Below are 19,908 nucleotides of genomic sequence, written 5' to 3'. Positions count from 1 at the left end.
AAATCATGAAGAGTTAATGAGACGTTATATTGAAGTATATTGTTTCGACTAATTTAAAAAAAAAAATCACTATTATTATTATTTAAAAAATACTTATTTGTTATTGTTTTTGTTGTTAAAATTAATTGATAGCATATTTTCTCTTAAATTAAGGCAAATTGTCAAAAATGTTTTTATGTAATATAATTATTACAATAAAATATAATGCATGTTTTGTAAAATATAAACATAAAATTTCAATTGATATTTAATTAAATTTTTAATTTTCTTAATTTCTTTGTTCTTATTTTAATATACATATTTTTATTATATATATATATATATATATATATATATATCCTTCTTTATTAAATCTTTTCTGAAAATATAAATTTTCCGTGTTTTTTTTTATTCATTTATTTTATTTTATTAATTTTTTCTTTTTTTTTTTTGTGTTTTGTCAAAGGAAAAAATAAAAAAATTAAGTATCAAATATTAATTAATTCCAAATATTATTATTATAGTTTTTTATTTAAACTTTAATATTAGCATGAATATAATATATGGATTTGTATTAAAATATATTTAAATATATTTTTATGCATAATACAATATACAAATTACATAAATATTTATTTACTATATATGAATATGAATATTGTACGTTTATAGTGTACATTCATAGGATATTTTTTTAATTTAGTTGTAGAAACAAAAAAAAAAAATATGCATGATATATTTTATAAATTCACATAATCACCTAATATTCTGTTAGTCGCATCACTCGAGGTAATGAAGTACTATTGCAAAAGAATCTTGTTTTTCAGTTTAGAATTTCGGAATTTATTTTAATCGTCAAATTAAAAGATTTTGAATGACAAGCCAAGTTGCTACAAGTGATGCGACTCACAGGATATGTAAATATTATATTTTATATATTCCATTATTTTTGTTTTGTTTTTCTTTTAATATATTTTACTTATTGATCAATTAATTATAATTTTTCTTTTTAGTTTCAAAAAAGGGTGTGATTTGATTGTTAAATGAATTACGACACATTTTATTTGTACATATATATGTTTTATATTATTTACTTTAATGGTTATTATTTTTTCTTCTTTTTTTTTGTTTCCATTTTGAAAATTTTACGTTAAAACTAAAATAAATTTCTTTTTGTTTTTTTTTTAAATTCTAAAATAATTAAGTTACAAAATACGAAATGAAATCTTTTTCATAATTTTTTTTTTTGTTTTTTTTTTTATATATTGAATATATAATTTTTAATTAAATTATTAATTTCTGTATTACATTTATAGTATAATTTTTTTCTTTGTATTTAGTTTGAACCTAGAGCTAAAATTCTAATAGTATTTTTATGTTAAACTAGATGATGATGGTACGAATTTGCAAATATTAGAAAATTAAAAAAAAAAAAAAAAAAAACCCTCTTAAACATTTTTTAACATTAAATTTTTTAAATTATTATTTTAGTGTACGTATTTATATATATATATATTATATAAAATATTACAATATAAATTTTATTCCTCTTGGTATTCAAAAGATAAAAAAAAAATTGGTTAGTATTTTTTTTCAGATTTTGTATAAACAAATAATTAAATAAAAAAAAAATAGTGAAACAAATTGGTGTTTTTTGTTTTTATAGAAAATTTAATATTATTTTTGTTGTTTGCAAATTTTTCTTTTAAATTTTTTATACTAAAAATTTAGTCCTTTTCTTAGTTTACTTTATATATATGTATATAAATATATATGTATATATATATATATATATATATTATATATATACATATATATAATATGTATGTGCACAATGTAATCATTCCAATGTTGAAATTCAAGAATATTAAATTTTTCTTTATTTTAAATTTTACAATGAAAATAAATCATCAGAAATTAATTTCGGTTTTAGTTTTTAAAATTCTCCTTTCGATATGGAATGGTTTGTTGTTGTTTTTTTTTGTTTTTTTTTAATTTAATAAGTTCAGATTTTTTTATAGTTAGTAGACTTTTAAACTTTATTTTTACTAGACATCCGTGTTCTATATAGTGTTTTTTTAGTATAGTGAACAACAACCAATTTGTTATACAATCATCCATTATATGTTTCTGTAAAAAAAAATGTTAAATATTATATTCAATATTATGTTGAATTGTTAACCAATAATTAAAAAAGAAAAATATAGTGAATTTAGAAAGAAAATTGAGCTAAAATCTTTTTGTAGTTTGCTTAAAATAACAGAGGTCGAGCTCTAGACAAATCTATTAAAAAGATGACAGACATTCTGAATTGATCTTCTTATAAGCCAAATATAACATAAGCTAGAAACTAAACCTGCTGTGGACCGTTTGTGTAGATTTTACAGCAGGACAGAAGACACTACAGCACATAGGTTGAGTTCATGTTGGCAAATCTTGCCTAGATCAGAAAATGTAGTGCGTTTTTGTCACAACACTGCAAAATGCAAATCGTTTTCGTGTAAAGGACTTTTAAAGATCTACTCTCATATTGTTAACATGAAGATTCGAAAACTGGCATGACATAAAAATACAATTGAAAAGCTATAATTATAAAGTCAAGATGAAGGAATTAATGTTTGATAATATTTTAATAATTTTCAACTAATTTTAAAGTCATTATTTAGTTTCAAAAATTTATTGTGATTGATTCCTTCAGTTTTCTGCTTTTAATTGGTGCTAACAGAAGTAGAATTAAAATTTTAAGATCTGCCAACATGAATTTAACCATATATTTTACTGTAATTAGCTGTTTATTTTTAAACGACTTTCGTACTTAAAACGGTACGTTCTGGTACCATTTAAATTCTTGAGTTCAACAAATAGTATGTGCGGGGCCGCTGATCTAAAGGGAAGGCTCTAATTTAAAAGGGTTGTTATAATGATTCAGCACTGACAGCCGCATAAATACTCCAGTAATTATTTTAATCTTTCTACAGTACTTTTTTATAGAATTTACTTTTTTCAATTAAATTTTAACATTTATGTAAAAGAAAATACAACTACTCACCACAAAAAAATTTTTTACACGCTAATATTTATTGGTTTAATCCTCTCAACTATATATATATATTTATATTATAATCATCTTATTTGAATTTTAATAAGGTTGGTGTCTTGGTTGACGACCACTGCCTCTTTGTTTACCGCCAGGATAATTCCCTGCTGCTGAAATTTAATGTAAAGTAAAAATAACGAAACTTTTATTTTTAAGAGATTGAAAAAAAAAATTTTACATTTTTTACCAATTTTTAATAATAGCTCTACATAATATTTGTTCTTTGGGAATAAAACATGCGAAAATATATAGTTCTCGAGAATTAGTGATAACGTAAATAGCAACTAAATTAAATTTAATATGCATTGTTTTTTTCATAAAAATAAAGTTTTCAATTCATAGAAAATTCTAATAAATTTTCTTTTAATAAAACATTCTAAGATCGTACACTTTAATTTTTTTAGTAATTTAATCAAACTTTAGTAAGAGTTTATAAATGTATTAAACTCTGTTCGAGCAGACTTTTTCATATTATTAAATTTAATTATAAAAAGAAATTCTTTTAGTAACGTAATTCTCAGATTCGTATATTTCTTAAGGAAAACAAATTTACATTATTTTGCAATAATCATTCATAAAATGAAAACTTTATGTTCAAAATGTAAAATCAATGCATTTTAAATATTAGTGTTTACATAAATCTTAAAACAATATCCATATGTTTTTTTGTTAATAAGTTACTATTTAGAAAATCGCAATCTTCAAGATTAAAAATATCGTTAGGTTAAGAATTTCAACAAATCAACATAAAACAAATCATTCTAAAAATTTATACAAAAAGTTTTCTTCTATAAAAATTTTTATAAAATAATATACATATATAATATATATAAATAACGTATCATATAAAGTATTCTTCTATTTAATTTAAAAAAAAAATGTTCATTTTTAGGCAAAACATAAAATGATTTTCGTTAAAACTATAGAGACCAACAGTTTTATTTTGATTTTGCACTTTTCTCAAATTTTCCTAATATGGTGTTAACGAAAATCTTGTGCAAAATGAACAAGGAATTTTTGTCAATTAAAATTATTGATAATTATTACAAAAATTTGTTTTAAACAAAGGAAATTTAATAACTAAAATTTATATTAACTAAAAGGGAAGCGTATATATTCTAGTGGAATAATATACCTTTGCCTCCACGTGGCCCTCCTGCTCGACCGCTACTGTTACCATAGCCGCCGTCATAACCTCCATATCCATAGTCTGCATTTTTAAATTTAATATTTTTAACACATTTTTTACTTTAAATCTTTATAAATTAATATTAGCAAATTTAAAATAAATTACAAGACACTTACGGACTAGTTCTTAGTCGACATTTTAATCATAAGAGATTGTTAATATAAGACAGAACAATTGAAAAATATAGATATAAACAATAAATTTCATAAATTCAAAGCCAAAATATTTTTAAACTTTTGGGTAACTTTTAAAAATTCCGATTAATTTCAATCGTTATTTTTATTTGTTTGGAATCATGTTTTTCATTGTTTAAAACTGCCCAACAATCTCTCGTTATATTGACCACTGGTTCGTGGGTACCTTGTATAAATATGTTGTATTTTTTAAATAGATATTGATTGTAAATTTTTTTTAAAACAGTAGCAAATTTTGAGCTTGACATATGTACAAACTGAGTATGTATATGTAAATATTTAGGTTTTAGTACATGTTAAAAAAAATAAACTTAAGTAATTTTAGAATAAATATAAAACCAAATACTAAATTGTAACCTTTTAAAAAAATACAGTAGAAGAAAAAGTCATTGCTACGTTTACTCAACAATCTTACAAAGCAAATAGAGACTTGGGACACGTATAAATTGATGAAATGTTTATTTTATTACTGTTATTAAAAGGATATTAGCATAATGTTAAGAAGGAGTCATGGAGTCAGGTTTGTTGTATTCAAAATAGTTCTTTACTTTTCAAAAATTACACTTTGTAAAAATTTTGATGTATGTATTCCGAAAATCCTTAAAATACATTATAAAAACAAAGTAATACATTTTTGTTATAAGTTTAGCTTAGTTGCTATACAAACCTTAAAATTTTGAAGTTTTGAAAAGCGGTTATGCTAAAATTACTGATTCTATTTTATCTCATAGACTTTCAAAACTATATTTAAACAATGATGCGATCAAAAAGGTCTATTGTGAAAGATATTTTTTTACCACTTGTCACAAAAATGTTTGAAAAATACTTTCGAAAAAAATTGGAATTATTTCTTATATAAAAAACGGAAAATTTCAATAAACTTTCATAATTGAGACTGTTGTTTTTAATATAAATATACAAATTATATATGTATGTATGTATATATTCGTTTCATAGTTTTTGGAAGGGTCTCCTCTACTTGCACCGATTTCGAGAAAACGAAGAAAAATATTTCGTCATTCTCTGCTTCCTATAACAACATTAAAAAAACTCCGTAAATATTCCGTAAATTGAAATATTTATGTTTAATAAGTACAGTTTAAATGTAAATACAGCGTTTCTGAAAACTACAACTAGTTTTCAGCAAAATTCATAGCATAACTTGAAAATACAATTAAAAAAATAGGGCAAATCAATTTTTAAAGCATATTTAAAAAACTTATCTCCCTTAAGTCTTAATATTGTTTTGTGTTCTTCCCTTACGCGCTAATACTTAATTATTTACTTTAAATCAATAATTTTCTATATCTCGTGTTATAACTCAAATTTCCTAATAATGTTATCTTTTTCCCTCCATCACTCCCTCCCCTTAAGAGTTTTCTAGGGTAACATCTAATTTTTTAGGTTTAAATTTGACTAACAAAGTAAATGACTTATCTGTTGTAGCATAGCCCATATGTACAACAGAGAGGTTATTAAATATTGTAATTTTTTAAATATATATTCTAGGTTTTAAAACAAATTATTCTATAAACTATATATTTCCAATTAAAATAATAAAATTTATGAGAGAAACACATTGCTTTATTTATTTTTTTTTGTTCTTTTATTTGCGTTTATGTTTTAATTCATTTTGTTTTATAATTTTTAACATATTTTTTGTATATATTTTTCATAAATGTGTGAATTTTAATTACAAATAGTAATTGATTATCCTCAATTCAAATAATATAATTTTGTATTTATTTATTTTTTTTTTTTTAAATTTTTAAATTTTGTTATTTTTTTTATTGAATTTTTTATTTTGATCTATAATTACTACCTTGTTTCTTCGAATATTTTTAATTTTTAGTAGGATTTTCATGTTTCACAATGTATTTCCACATATATTTTATTATTTTTATTGAATTTACTTTTCAATTTATATCAAATGTATGCAATTTTTAAAAACGAAAAATTTTAATTTTTTAATTATTTTTGAAAAAAATCGACAAAACAAAAATTTTAAAGACGTGTATTTATATTGTCACCTCAAAAAAATTAATTTATGTTAATATTAAGATTTTTCTTAAAAATTCTTGTAAAATTTAGAGATAAAAATAAATATTTTAACACTGTACAAAAGAAAATATATATAGATATAAACATATACACATAAATATATATGAATATATATAAATATATATTTATTAAGAAAAAATTTATATTTAATTAGCAAAAAAAATTGTAAAATAATTATATATAGTATATCAACTTTAAAGCATATTAAAAAATGTTTAAGAAAAAAAATTTTTTTTTATAATTTTATCATCTTTCAAACAAAATCAAAGTCAAATTATGTATAATATATATAAAACTTTAATTTTTATATCTTTTAACGCAAAAATAAAAATTATGTACATATATATTTTCTTTTTAAAATATGTATGTAATAAAAAATAAAAAAAACTACTGGTGAGGCGAAAAGTTATCCTTTAAATTTACTATTATCTCATTTTACACATTTTTATAAATTTTATTCCATAAAAAATACGTGAAAATAAATTGTTAAAAAAACTAGAAAAACAAAAATCATCAAAACCCAAACAATATTTAATAAAAAGGAAATTTAAACATTGAGAAACATGCAAAACATTTTTTTTATTTCTATAAAGTTAAAATTTTTTTTGTATTTTTGAATTCAATTTAGAAAAAAAAAAAACAAAAAACCGAGAACTTTTTTAGGCATCAAATTAAACCTAAAACGGTGGTATCCCTAAAACACGGTAAATAAAATTTTTTATGTTTTGTAAAAAATTATCTGCGTTTTATCAAAACAAAAATACCTTATATTTTGATTTACATATATTTGAAAATAAAAAAAATCTCAAATAGATGTAAGAAAAAAATTTAAAAAAATAATTTTATTCAATTTTTTTTTACTGTATTTTTTAACAAAAAAATGTAGTTTATGATTTTAATAAAAATCTGAAAAAAATAAATTTTAGATTTAATCTGATATTTAAAAAAGTACTTAAGAAAACTATGTTAAGAGTTCTCATGTAGACTATACAAATAGAATTAATTTTTATTCAAAAGAAATTTACTATGCAATTATGAAAACGTTTTTGTTGTATTAAATTCGTGGTATTTGATGAAAGAAGTTTTCTTAATTATTTTAAAAATTTACTATAAAAAAAAATTTTTTTTTTATTTTTTTAACATGAAATTCTACTAAAAAAAAAAATAGAATTAAATCAAAAAACTAAGAGTTAAAACTAAAATACAATTTATTTTTAATTAGAGTTATATAGAAATATTTAAATTTTTTTACTGAAATTAAACTGAATTCGACGAAGTGTGTTTAGATTTTTCTTTTTTTTTTTTTTAATGTTTATTTATTCGCTTTTTTTTATTTTCTGCAAAAGTTATAAAACATTAATTATTGTTTGGTTCTATAACTTTTAATTTGTAAAACTACTAAACTATTTATTAAAAAAAAAAATAAGTAAATGCAAAAATATTGATAATTTTCGTAATGTTATTTAAAAAAAAAAATTTTTTTTTTGCCTTCAATAATCGAAAAAAGTCACAACAAGAAGTAAAATTGTGCTTTTTCAGTCAAAAGAAAAACAAATATAATTACTTGACTTGCAAATAAAAGAATTATTTTTTATATCGAACACAGTAGCTAAAAAACAACTTACGTATTGGCAAACAAATTTTCAAAATTTTTATGAAAATTAAGTTCCTTGTTTATAAATTAAATCAATTTTGTAAAATCAAAATTATACGCAAGTTTAATTTTATAGGCAATCATAAAATTATCTTTATAGATGAATTTGCGCTACTGTGATTTTTTTTTATTTTATTTGTTATCTTCTTTTCTTCAATATATATCACTAAATGATTTTTGTGAAGAGGAAATATATAAAATAAAAAAAAAAATAAAAAAAAAAAAACACAAAAATCATCGTTTTTACAATAAATATTATGTAAAATGGTACTTTTCTTTTGATCACTTTTGTATAACAACTTTAAAAAAATTTTTATAAGTTTTATAGAATTCAATGAAACCCACCAATTATTTTTATTTGATTTCTTCATTGAAAAACTTAAAATAATATCTATGTGTTTTATTTTTTCTCAAATTATAAAAACTTTCAAATGATTAAAATTGAATTGATTGAATTTTTATTAATTAAATTAAATTCTTAGTATCTGATTAAAAAATTTTACTTTAGTAGATTTTTCTTATTTGAAAATGAATTCGTTTGCTTTCAAGAAGTGTAAAAAAAAATTTTGTATTTGAAATTATAAGAAAAATACATATTAAAATAAAATATATTTGAATATTACAACATTACTTGTAACATTAAAATGAAAAAAAAGTAAGATGTAATATCAAATGACTGCGGCTTTTTCTTTTATTCAATAAATTTTGTGATCGGTATATGTATCCCATAAAATATGTATTTAAAAAATATGTACACACATAAAATAATAAAATAACTGTTATTATATATAACACTTAAATGACTAACATTACGTGTAAATAATGTTTGTTTCTATACAAACTTTATTTATATAATATATTATACATCTTATATATATATATATTAGCTTATATTCATTTTTTAATTGTTATCAAATAAGAAATGAATATTTTTTTATTAGATTTATAAATTTTGCATACGAAAATATATGCTAATTATAATAAAACAATTTTCAAAATGTTAAATTTTCATATTTCGTTTTAAAATTTTTTTTTGTTTTTTTTTTTTAAAATAAAAAACTATTTAGAAAAATAACATTTCAAAAATATTATATGGTAAAAATATATTCAAATGTATATACGTATGTTATTTAAATATAAATTATGTATATATATATACTTATATATATACATATATATAAAAATAAAAATAAAATTATGTGCAATAAATTGGTTTTTTTTTATATTATTTTATTGTTACAAAAGGCACAATGTAACCGGATTTCATATCTTTTTATATTCATATTTCTTTTTTGATCAATATTATTAATTGGCACAATTGTTTAAGCTTACAATAGTATATACGCAATAAATAAAAAATATATTGGAAATTTCATAGAGAAAAAATATTGTGGAGATCCAATCTGTTTGAATTTTGATCATAAAAAAATTACATCAAAAACTTTGTAAAAAGTTACGACTTGTATTCCAAAAATTTTTTTAATCAATTTATTATTAAAATCCAATATAGAATCGGTATGCTGTGTAAAAAAATAAGTTTAAATTATGTACGCGTAATATATTATAATATTAAATCTCAGCAAAATACTGATTTTTTAGTTGGGGACATAATTTTCTTGTAACTTTAAAGGAATTTATAAAAAAAAAAAAAAATATTTTCTTGTAATGGAAACGTAATAGCACATGAAAAATAAAAATTTTTTAAAAAGAACAAAGAAAAAATATTTACTTTAATACTTTTTTTTTTTAAATTCAAATCAAACAATAAATTTATAAAAATTTTAATTTTTACTAGATGAATTTTCCCATAACAGCATACGAAAGTCAATAAAATTTTTGTAAAATTTAATCTACATATTTCAATTGCTATGCACTTTTAAAACTTTTTCATGCAAGAGTGGAAAATTTGAAGAGTTGGTTTTTATTTATATTTTTAATATTATTTTTACTTTTATATATTTAATTATCAAAATTTTGCAAAATTTATTTAGAAAAAAAAAAAAAAAATTACTTATAGATTTAAACACACTTTTTCGCCAATAATGTTCGATTTTTTTTCTTCTTATATGTATTTTTGTTTTATTTTATTATTGTTAAAGGATGTTGATTGTATTTATATAATTGTAATGCACAATTATACCAAAGGAATAATGCATTTACATTAACTTTTTATTGTTGAATTTCAAAAATATTTTTCAATATTACTTGTAATTAATAATTTTAACCCTTTTCATATTATGTTATTTCTTTTGATATTCAAAAGCCTTAAATATATATCTGTGATAACTATTTCAGTATTACTAACAAAAAATATACAAATTATAAACAAAGAGTTAAATTTTAAAAAACAACTAATATGTATAATTAATGTGGGTATATTTAGCAACCTTACACAAATCAAATAAAATATAAAAAATATTAAAAAAGTTGACTTATATTAAATAAAATATTTAAAAATTTGAAATTAAGAAAAATCAACGATCGATTAAAAATAAAAAAAAAAAAATCGTATTAAAAAAATATTACCGACACCGTATGTAAGTATAAGTATGTAATGGCTAATACAAATATTTTTTCCCCAGATATATATTCATAATTTAATTATTATTCTGAAAGGGTTAAAAAATCAAATCAAAATTTTTCGTTTTGGTTTCAATTTTCCTTTTTTTCAAAAGGCTTTATTAATATTTTGTTGATTTGCCTAATATCTATTAATTAAGTCAAGAAATTTAATAATTTCTGTCAACGAAATAAAAGAATAATTGAGGTCGTAAGTTTATATTAAAAAAAATATGAGTGGAAGTAAAGTGCTCTTGTGTTGTAGAAATTATTAAATTTTTTGATTTTGTTCGTTAATTGGTTATTTTCTTAATGATAGCTATTGTTTTTACTATTGTAGGCAGAATGGTTTTGATATGTTGATTGATTGTAGGAGGAGGTGTATTTACCATAATTTCCATATCCAGGATATCCTTCATAACCTGTATAACCACCATATCCACCGTAGTAATCATAACCACCGCCGTAGCCATCATAGCCACCATAGCCGTATCCTTGGCCATAACTACCATAGCTTTGATTACTCCATCCTTGTCCATAACCTTTAGTAGATGTACCTTAATATTAGATTTTTTATAAACGATCATAAATTAAAACAAACAAAATCAGAATATATTTAAAAAAAAATATATAATATAAATGAAAAATAAAAATAACCAAAACGTAAAATAAAAGGAATGAACACAACAGATATATTAAAAATATTATATAAGACAAAGATTATTCAATATTTTTTTTTAATCATTACCATACATTACGTTTATTAAAATTTAGTAATGTTGTTATGCTCTATAAAAATTATGTGTAATAATCTCTATGAAAAATATTTTTTAAAATTCATTCTTTTATTTCGATAATCTTGAAGAAGTAATCAAATAAAAATATATTAGGAACTTCAAGTAATAATTAGTTTATTAGTTACAAATTTAAGAAAATTTTATGGATAAAAAAAAACAATATAAATTTTTAAGTTTTACGTTATCGCGTTTGTTCAATAAAAATAAATAAAAAATGTATTTATAAAAATTTTACTAACCTCCTCGTCCACCTCGTCCTCCGCGACCACCCCGCATTCCACCGCGCATACCCATTCCCATACCCATTCCCATTCCCATTGGCATAGTGTCCAGTTTTGGAGTGGCTTTCTTAACATCAACTTCTTTACCAGATATTGTCTGTTTTGGTGTTTTCAATAATTCATTAACAACTATTTCTGATTCAAAAGTTATAAAACAAAATCCTTTGCGTTGATTTTTTTGTTTGTCAAATGGCATTTCAACTTCAACAATCTGAATGAAAAGAGGAAGTATTTTTTCTTTATATAATAAATAAATATGATAAGTAAGAATTTTAACATTTTTGAAGGATAAGAACCTTGTAATTTTCTTTTAGTAAGTAATTAAAATTAAAAAAAAAAACTTCTTGGATAAGAAAATATTTGTTATAGCCATTTTTAATTATGAGAATAAAACACGTTAAATCTTTACTCCGTACTCAACAAATGGCCCGTGAAAATAACAAGTCAAAGTAAGATACCAAATTAAAAAAGTTCGGAAAACCGAACAAATTTTATTTAAGGTAGTTTTTAAATATAAATTTATTTTTGTTAGCTTTGTATTGTACTCACCTTTCCGAATTGTTCGAAAAATGTTTTAATTTCGTCGTCGCTGATTTCAGTTGTTAAACCACCAACAAATATTTTACCATGTCTGGCTTTAGCTCTTTTGGGGTCAACTTTTTTATTATTGATGACATGTTCTGCAACTCCTACAACTTTTTCGATTGAATCTGCAGACGAATATACTATAAAGGCGAAACCCCTTGATCTGCCACTTTGTGGATCTGTTTTAACATTTATACTTTCAATTTCACCATATTGACCAAAATGTTCTCTCAATTCCTCTTTAAAAATAAAATAAAATAATTTAAAGCTTTCACTTATTATAACATGTTTAAGTTGGCATAAAGATTTTACCAGCACATATGCGGAATTTTATACAGTATAGAATTAAAATAATGAATTCATGTGTTATTTCAATTTTTTAATTAATTTACACGTAATGTAAGATAATAAACAGTACAAATTGTTGAAAAAAATATTAGAATTATTAATTTGAAAATTTACTCAATTACAAGCTTTTGTGAAGATTTTTACTTTTGATACTATCAAATACAAACGATGTTGAAATTTGCTTAATTTTAAGAAAAAGGGAAAAACACTTTTATTTAGGAAATGCAAATTAGATTTTTTTACAAATATTTTTGATTTATTTATTTAGCTTTTAAAATTTTTTTTTTTTTTTTTTTTTTTTTTTTTTTTTTTTTAAAATTTAAATTTAAAAATATAGGAGAAACACTACCATTATGAAATTTTAAATGGGCTTTCCGCAAGATGTACATAATTTAAGAATTATTTTATTAAATACATAATTGAAAAAAAATTAAACTTACTTTCAGTTGTATCCCAACTTAGTCCTCCAACAAACAGTTTTCTGCAAAAATATAAAATTGCATTAATTTTTGCTTTTTAACTATAATTGCCCAAATATTTCTTTTTAAATTTTTGGACATGGCTTTTATGTTTTATAATTCTTTAATTTTGATTAAAAGTTTAACAATTTTGTATATAATATTTAAAAAAAAAATCTTACTTTATATTTAATTAAGAGTAAAATGTTTTTATAAATTAAATTTTTCAAAATGACTTCAATTATTATTTTGAAAAAAAAGGCAAATTTAATCTCTGTATATATATATATGTTTTAAAATTTAAAGAATAATCGGAAATTTATTTTATTTGTTTATATATATATAAAAGCTCATCAACAACAAATACAACAATTTTAAATTTACGTTCTAAATCAAAGGCCAAAGTGAAAGTGAAAAATTTTATTGTATATATATATATGTAAATATATCTATTAGTTCTCTAGGTTAAAAATAAAAAAAAAAACAACAGATTTATTTTTGGATTTGCAAAATTTACGATTGACTTTCTTTAAGTGAATTTTTTCTCTTTATACAAAACAAAAAAAAATGTTTTTTTTACTTATTTTTTTTTCATTACAGTTTAGTCTTTTTCCAACAAAGTTTAATCTTTATTTAAATAAAAAAAATATATTTTTTTTATTTGTAATAAATACCATCTTGTGCTCTGTGCTGTTGAACAGGTTGGACGTTTTTGGATCCACTTCGTTCTTTATTATTTAATTTTTAAATTTATATTTTGCTATAAATTTATTTTTGTTTTTTTTTTTTGTTATTTGCAGATCCACAGAACACACACGAACTCAAAGTTAGTTGCTGTGATGTCAGGAGGCATAGTGCGCAATTTGTGGAGATTTTGTTCACATATTTCGTCCACTCTCATTATTCTCTCTCTCATATAATTCAACACCTGCCGGAGAGGAACAAGATTAGTTCTCTCTATACACAACAGGATCCAAAATTGTAAAGTGTGTTTTTTAAATGTCATTAAAATTTTTATAAAATTTTGGTTAATGTTGTTCGAATCCATGGTTTAAAAAAAAATATACATTGTAATAATAATAATAATAATAAAACAAATTTATATTAACGTAAGCCGACATCTTGATTTGTAATATTAAATTCAAATTACACTTCTTTGTTACTCAGTTATGTTCAATTAAATAGTTATCTTCTTAAGTTTTGTCAATCGAAATTTTAAAAAAAACATTAACTTATTGTCATTTTAGTTTATTGCTATAAAAAATTTAGTAATATAATTAAAACAAGAAAAACAATTTTACAAATTTTTTAATTATAAATTTAAAAAAGAAAATGCAAGAATTTCTTAAAAAATAATTTAACTTTATTAAATTTACTTAAAATTTTAACAAACCGATATTTAACATTATTTTGATATTATATTTTAATATTTAAGGATTCGCCATAAATTCAATCACACTGATGAATAATAATTTAAAAATAAAATAAAATTTAAGTCGAGATCCTTTTTGTGTAATAGAATAATGTATTATATATATATATATTTTTCAAATGCTAAAAAAAATTTAAAATATTTAAAATAAAATAATTTATATACAGAAACTTTCATTTTATCACTTGAATACGATTTTTTGACATAAAATAAATAAAAACAAAAAAGAAATTTGCTAATTAATGCTCTTTTTATTGCAATGTTACAAAATTAATTCGCATAAATAAAATGAAACAACTAAAATTTCAAAATTTAACAGAAAAAATCAAAAAATATTATTGACATCATGATAAAATGCAAGTTTATTCTTTAATTTCTTTTTGCAGATAATTACCATTTGCTTACATCCCAAAGTAGCTGACTTAAAAAGTACAAAGATTTACCCATGTTCAGCATAACACTGAATTAGAAAGTACATACATACATCCATACTAAAACGTAAAGTTGTATACATACATATATAACTTGTACTTATGAATATAGATGATACAAATAAATGTATGCCTTGAAACGAATTTTTGGTCCATTTTCGTAACGTTAGGATCAGAAATAATAAGTTTTTTTAAATTACATTCTAATTTGCATAGCCAAAAAACTTAAATTTAATGAACACTTTAAAAATATAACAGATATTTGTTTATTTTTAAAATAAACAATAGTTGATTGATTTATTCAATCAAATACTATAGTGTTAATCTACTTGCGATTTAAAGAAAATTGTATGTACATACATAAATACTTTGTACATAAATCCATTGAACTTATACTTTCAGAATATTAATTAAGGCAAATATATTCAACCATATTCTATTAGTTGTAGTATCGCATGCAAATATTAGATGAAATGTTCGAATAAATCGCATTTGAAATTTGAGCTTAATGGAATGGAAAACAATCCCCGTATTGCCAAAAGTTTTTCCGCATGTTCAAAAAAAAAAGTATTAACAAGTTGATATTAAATTTCGAATCGTTTTTACGAAATCTTGTAATACTTTAAAAATTTGACAAAACTTTCAAAAGAAATTTAACTGAATTTAAAAGGTTATATACACATAACTAAAATATTTATCACGTTATTTTATCTTCAGATTTTTTGTGACATTACGTCGATAGTTAATGTTAACAATCTTTAAAGACTTTTTATCGCCTCTACAGACTCTAGTAGCAGAAAGCATATTTGATTTAAGGTGGCATGATAGATTTTTTTTTTATCACATCAGTGATGCGACTAACAGAATATGGATGATTATTTCAGTATTATAATGCATAGCTGGTTAAACAAACTTTTGTTGTTGATTTAAATCAACAAATATTTTTTCGTTTTAATAATGTTAAATAGGTATATTTATGTTATATTCACGTTATATATATATATATTAAAAAGAATGTTTATTACGATTCAGTTAATTAAATAAACATAAATTACGTTTGATCAATGTAATTTTGATATACTTAGGATCTACTTTACTGAACGAAAGGAAAAAGTTAAAAATGTTTAATTGTTTAGAATTAAAGTTTTTTGAGATTTACATGCTTTTGTTTGATATAAACATTACATACCTATTTACTTTATTTTTTTTTACTTTTTTATAAACATTACATACCTATTTCTAAAAGATGTCTTAATATTCATTTTTTTATTTAAGGTAATTGGTAATCATATAGATTATAGAATATAGATTATCAATTGGCTTGGCAATCTATATAATTAACATAAAGAAATTCATGTTTTTCTTTTATTTTTCATTGGATTGATGGAACTTTATTAAAACTACAGTTCCTTATCAATACCGTACGTTTTGAAAATACTTTAAGGATCGTACTTCTTTTTTTAAAAGTTTAACCCTGTTCATTGCAAATCAATTAATATTCGAGAGTTTAAGATGACTGTTGGCCGATTCATTTACTACACTTTCGATTAGATTGCTTCACTGATGACATTTAAGTTATTCAGAAATTAGTGCTATACATACATACATAAATTAATGATATACAAGTTAATTCATATACCTAACTAATTTATTTTAAATATTTATAAATTTAATTATATTTTAATTATAACGTACACATATCAAAAAAAAACTGTAAACGAGTTTGACTAATTTTTACATTATTTTTTCTCTTTTGTCAAAAAATACTTTATCTATCAATTCAAACCATGGCATAAAAAAAATATCTTAGAATTTGATATGTTAGTGAAAATGTATAGGTATGAATGCTTTTTAAGAGAAATAATGCTTTGCATTTTTTTTTTGCAAAATTGTACTTTTCTGATTTTTTTTTTCGAGTTTTCCGTATAAAAATTTCACAAAGATGAAATAATTTTTGTAAATAGGTTCTTTGAAAAATTTAAACTAAAGAATATTCAATTTTTAACTAAAAATTTTAATAAAATTATGCATTTATAATATAGTTAACCACATTTTAATTAATTTATGAAGCCATTTTTTTAATTAACTTGTTACGTTCATTGAGGATATAAGTAAAAGAATTTAAATATTTTCTCTAAAAAAAAAAAAAAACAAAAAAAAAAGATGTGAAACATTTCTTCAAAATCAATTTTTTTAATGTAACATAATATCGCAAGAATTTTTGCGCCAATATCTTTTTATAAAAAACTTTTAAATAGTTGATTTTTTGAAAAATATATTAATTATGTTAAAAAGAATCTTTCACCTTTAATTTTTCCCACTGTTACGAACTTTTGTTCCTTTGAACTTTTAGATCTATATTTTTCCCACTTTGAGTTTTACAAATAAAAATTGTATATAAAATATTTGATGACATTGGCGCTACTTTTGCCTTGATCCATTTTAAGCAAGTGAATTTATATTATTAAACAAATATGCAATCAAATCAAATGGTTTATTTTATTATCTTACTTGTCTTAAAGTAATATTATTAATTTTCCAAAAAATTAAAACAATCGATTGGTATAAGTGCACATTTACTCACCCCAATTTGTATACGAAATACTTAAATTAACATTCAGAATACTTTTTCTTACAAATTATAGGTAGTTTTATTTTTGATTCTTTAATCATATTTTAATTTAACAGTTTTCAAAAGTTTACAATCAAAAAATTTGTTAACTAAGATTCAAGTCAACGTAATGTAAATAAAGTTAAAACCCCCTTAGCGGTTTAGATTCGGTCAAAAGGAAGTTCAACCGATACATAAAAAAAAAAATTATTGGGTAGCTAGTATAGGGTAGATAGTATCTATTTTAAATCGATAAATGTCATGAAACTTTGATTTTTATAAATGCAACTAAACGCATCTGTATATACACATACATATACCATGTATTTTGCAATTTTGTATATTTTAAGTTAAAAAAAATATTGTGCAAAAAAGTACAAGAAACTAATAAATAGTAAAAACATGAAAATGTAGAGAACAATATAATGTCAACACTTGTTAATTATTCCTAAATAGGAGCATATTGATATTTTAAGTCAAACCGTGTCTGTATCTAAAATGTTTGAAGCACATGTGTATAAAAATTGTTTTTCAAATTTGCATTACATCTTGCCGTCTATTCACAATGTTTTTATATTGTTCATAGATACTGTCATTCTTCTAATTCTGATTAACTATATATGATAAGCAGAATTACGTACATATATTATATGAAAGCAATCTTCAGATAAAGTCAGTATTTGTGTTTAAAATAAAAAAGTTTACATTTTTCATGGGGAGAAGTTACAATGCAGTACCTGGGGACGCAGCATTTTTGCATGTACATAAGTATATGCATATACATATATACTTATGTATGTTCAAAATGTCTACATATATATTAATCAAGCTATTTTAAAATTTTTTAAGTATGTAATAATTATAATTTTAATTAATCCATTTTATAGAGTAGTGTATAATAGCCACTATCGATTAATTAATAATTTACAATTGCCGGTTCTTTTTACCATCTTGCGGCGTTTCGTATTCTGAGACGCAATTGTCTAATATACATATGAGTAGTATATTTATATATTCTATTAATTGAACGATTATACTGAGGTAGAGAGATATGGTTTTTTTTTTATATAGAAAAACCATTGCTTGAGTTACTGTACAATACAACACGCACACAGAAAAAAAAAATTCTTACGTGTTCAAGTTCTAAATCAACGCCATTTTTGTTGTACAAAAATATTTCTTACTCATCAGTCATCATCCTTTAAAATATTTACACATGCATATCTAATATATGAATATGTAGACAAATAAAAGCAAAAAATATCTACTTTATCTGTATTATGTATGTACGTTTATTATAAAACTGTACATACATATAAAATTTATCGATTTTTACTGAATTACCATATTGAAGACACTTCTTCAACGAAGAACAGGCACATATTTAAAATAATTTAAGGAAGTAAAAATCCATTATATAATATTTTTACCTATCATCATCTCGTCCTGGAGCGCCTGAATCACCATTTTGACCGTGATCTTCTCCATTGACTTGCTGCTCAACATCTTTAGAAAAATCTTCTCCATTCATTTCAACATCATTCCTATCTTTATCTGCCATTTTTTATACTTTTGATCTCACAATAATTAGAAATGCAGAATTTTATTAAATTAATTAGTTAATTTATTTTCTTTTCACTTAAATAAAATACACTCAGCAACCACGCAAGTGGATAACAAAATGACTTCGCCGGAAGAGACGCGCTTTGAAAAAAAAGTAGTTTATTATTCTTGCCAAAAGTTTCAAAAATGGCGTTACTTTCGAAATTTTGACAATGTCTGAAGCCACCTCGGGGAAGTCATAGAAAACTACACAGAAAACATATGTATACAAAAGAAATTTTCGTTCTTTAATATTTATATGCACAATACTTAAAAACTATGAACAAGAAAATAGATACATAAGTATGGTAGAATCATGAATATATTTATTTTCTATTTATAATTTTTTTTTTTTTTTTTTCTTTGTTAATACTGCAACTGAGTCAGAGTGACTCATCTAGCAATTCATTTTTCACTTTTGAATCTGGGGGTGGTGGGCACGCATGCAGTGATGTTACCCGATCTTAGACGCTATTCCGTTTCCTCACTGCTATATCAACAAATCGTGCGGCTTCCTTCTTTTAAGTCTCCTGACAGGTTCAATGTCCTGAAAGATCCTTCTCATGTTTATGTTCTCGTGTAATAGTAACCTGTCATAGTGTTTGCGAGCGAATCTTTTAGCCTCTTCTG

The 19,908-nt window shown here is 21.8% G+C and overlaps 1 protein-coding gene across 6 annotated transcripts; it reads right to left on the bottom strand.

Moving 5' to 3' along the window:
- Positions 1 to 1,795: 1,795 nt before the first annotated feature.
- Positions 1,796 to 19,375, bottom strand: LOC129614398 (RNA-binding protein squid). Of its 6 annotated transcripts, none has more exons than XM_055528978.1 (8): positions 19,107 to 19,375; positions 13,185 to 13,225; positions 12,361 to 12,635; positions 11,770 to 12,022; positions 11,123 to 11,275; positions 4,212 to 4,286; positions 3,029 to 3,186; positions 1,796 to 2,109 (listed from the first exon to the last, which is right to left on the bottom strand). In XM_055528978.1, exons 1-7 carry the CDS (start codon positions 19,235 to 19,237, stop codon positions 3,119 to 3,121), a joined length of 996 nt encoding a protein of 331 aa, XP_055384953.1. In that variant the 5' UTR covers positions 19,238 to 19,375; the 3' UTR covers positions 1,796 to 2,109; positions 3,029 to 3,118. The 6 variants fall into 6 exon arrangements, with proteins under 6 accessions (XP_055384953.1, XP_055384950.1, XP_055384952.1 ...); XM_055528975.1 differs by having other exon boundaries at positions 1,797 to 2,109; positions 11,123 to 11,290; XM_055528977.1 differs by having other exon boundaries at positions 1,797 to 2,109; positions 3,029 to 3,183; positions 11,123 to 11,290.
- Positions 19,376 to 19,908: the final 533 nt, after the last annotated feature.

The sequence above is a fragment of the Condylostylus longicornis genome, unplaced genomic scaffold, assembly GCF_029603195.1.
Source record: "Condylostylus longicornis isolate FDR11 unplaced genomic scaffold, ASM2960319v2 ptg000107l, whole genome shotgun sequence".
NCBI lineage: Eukaryota > Metazoa > Arthropoda > Insecta > Diptera > Dolichopodidae > Condylostylus > Condylostylus longicornis.
This window is presented reverse-complemented; position numbering and strand designations above follow the sequence as displayed.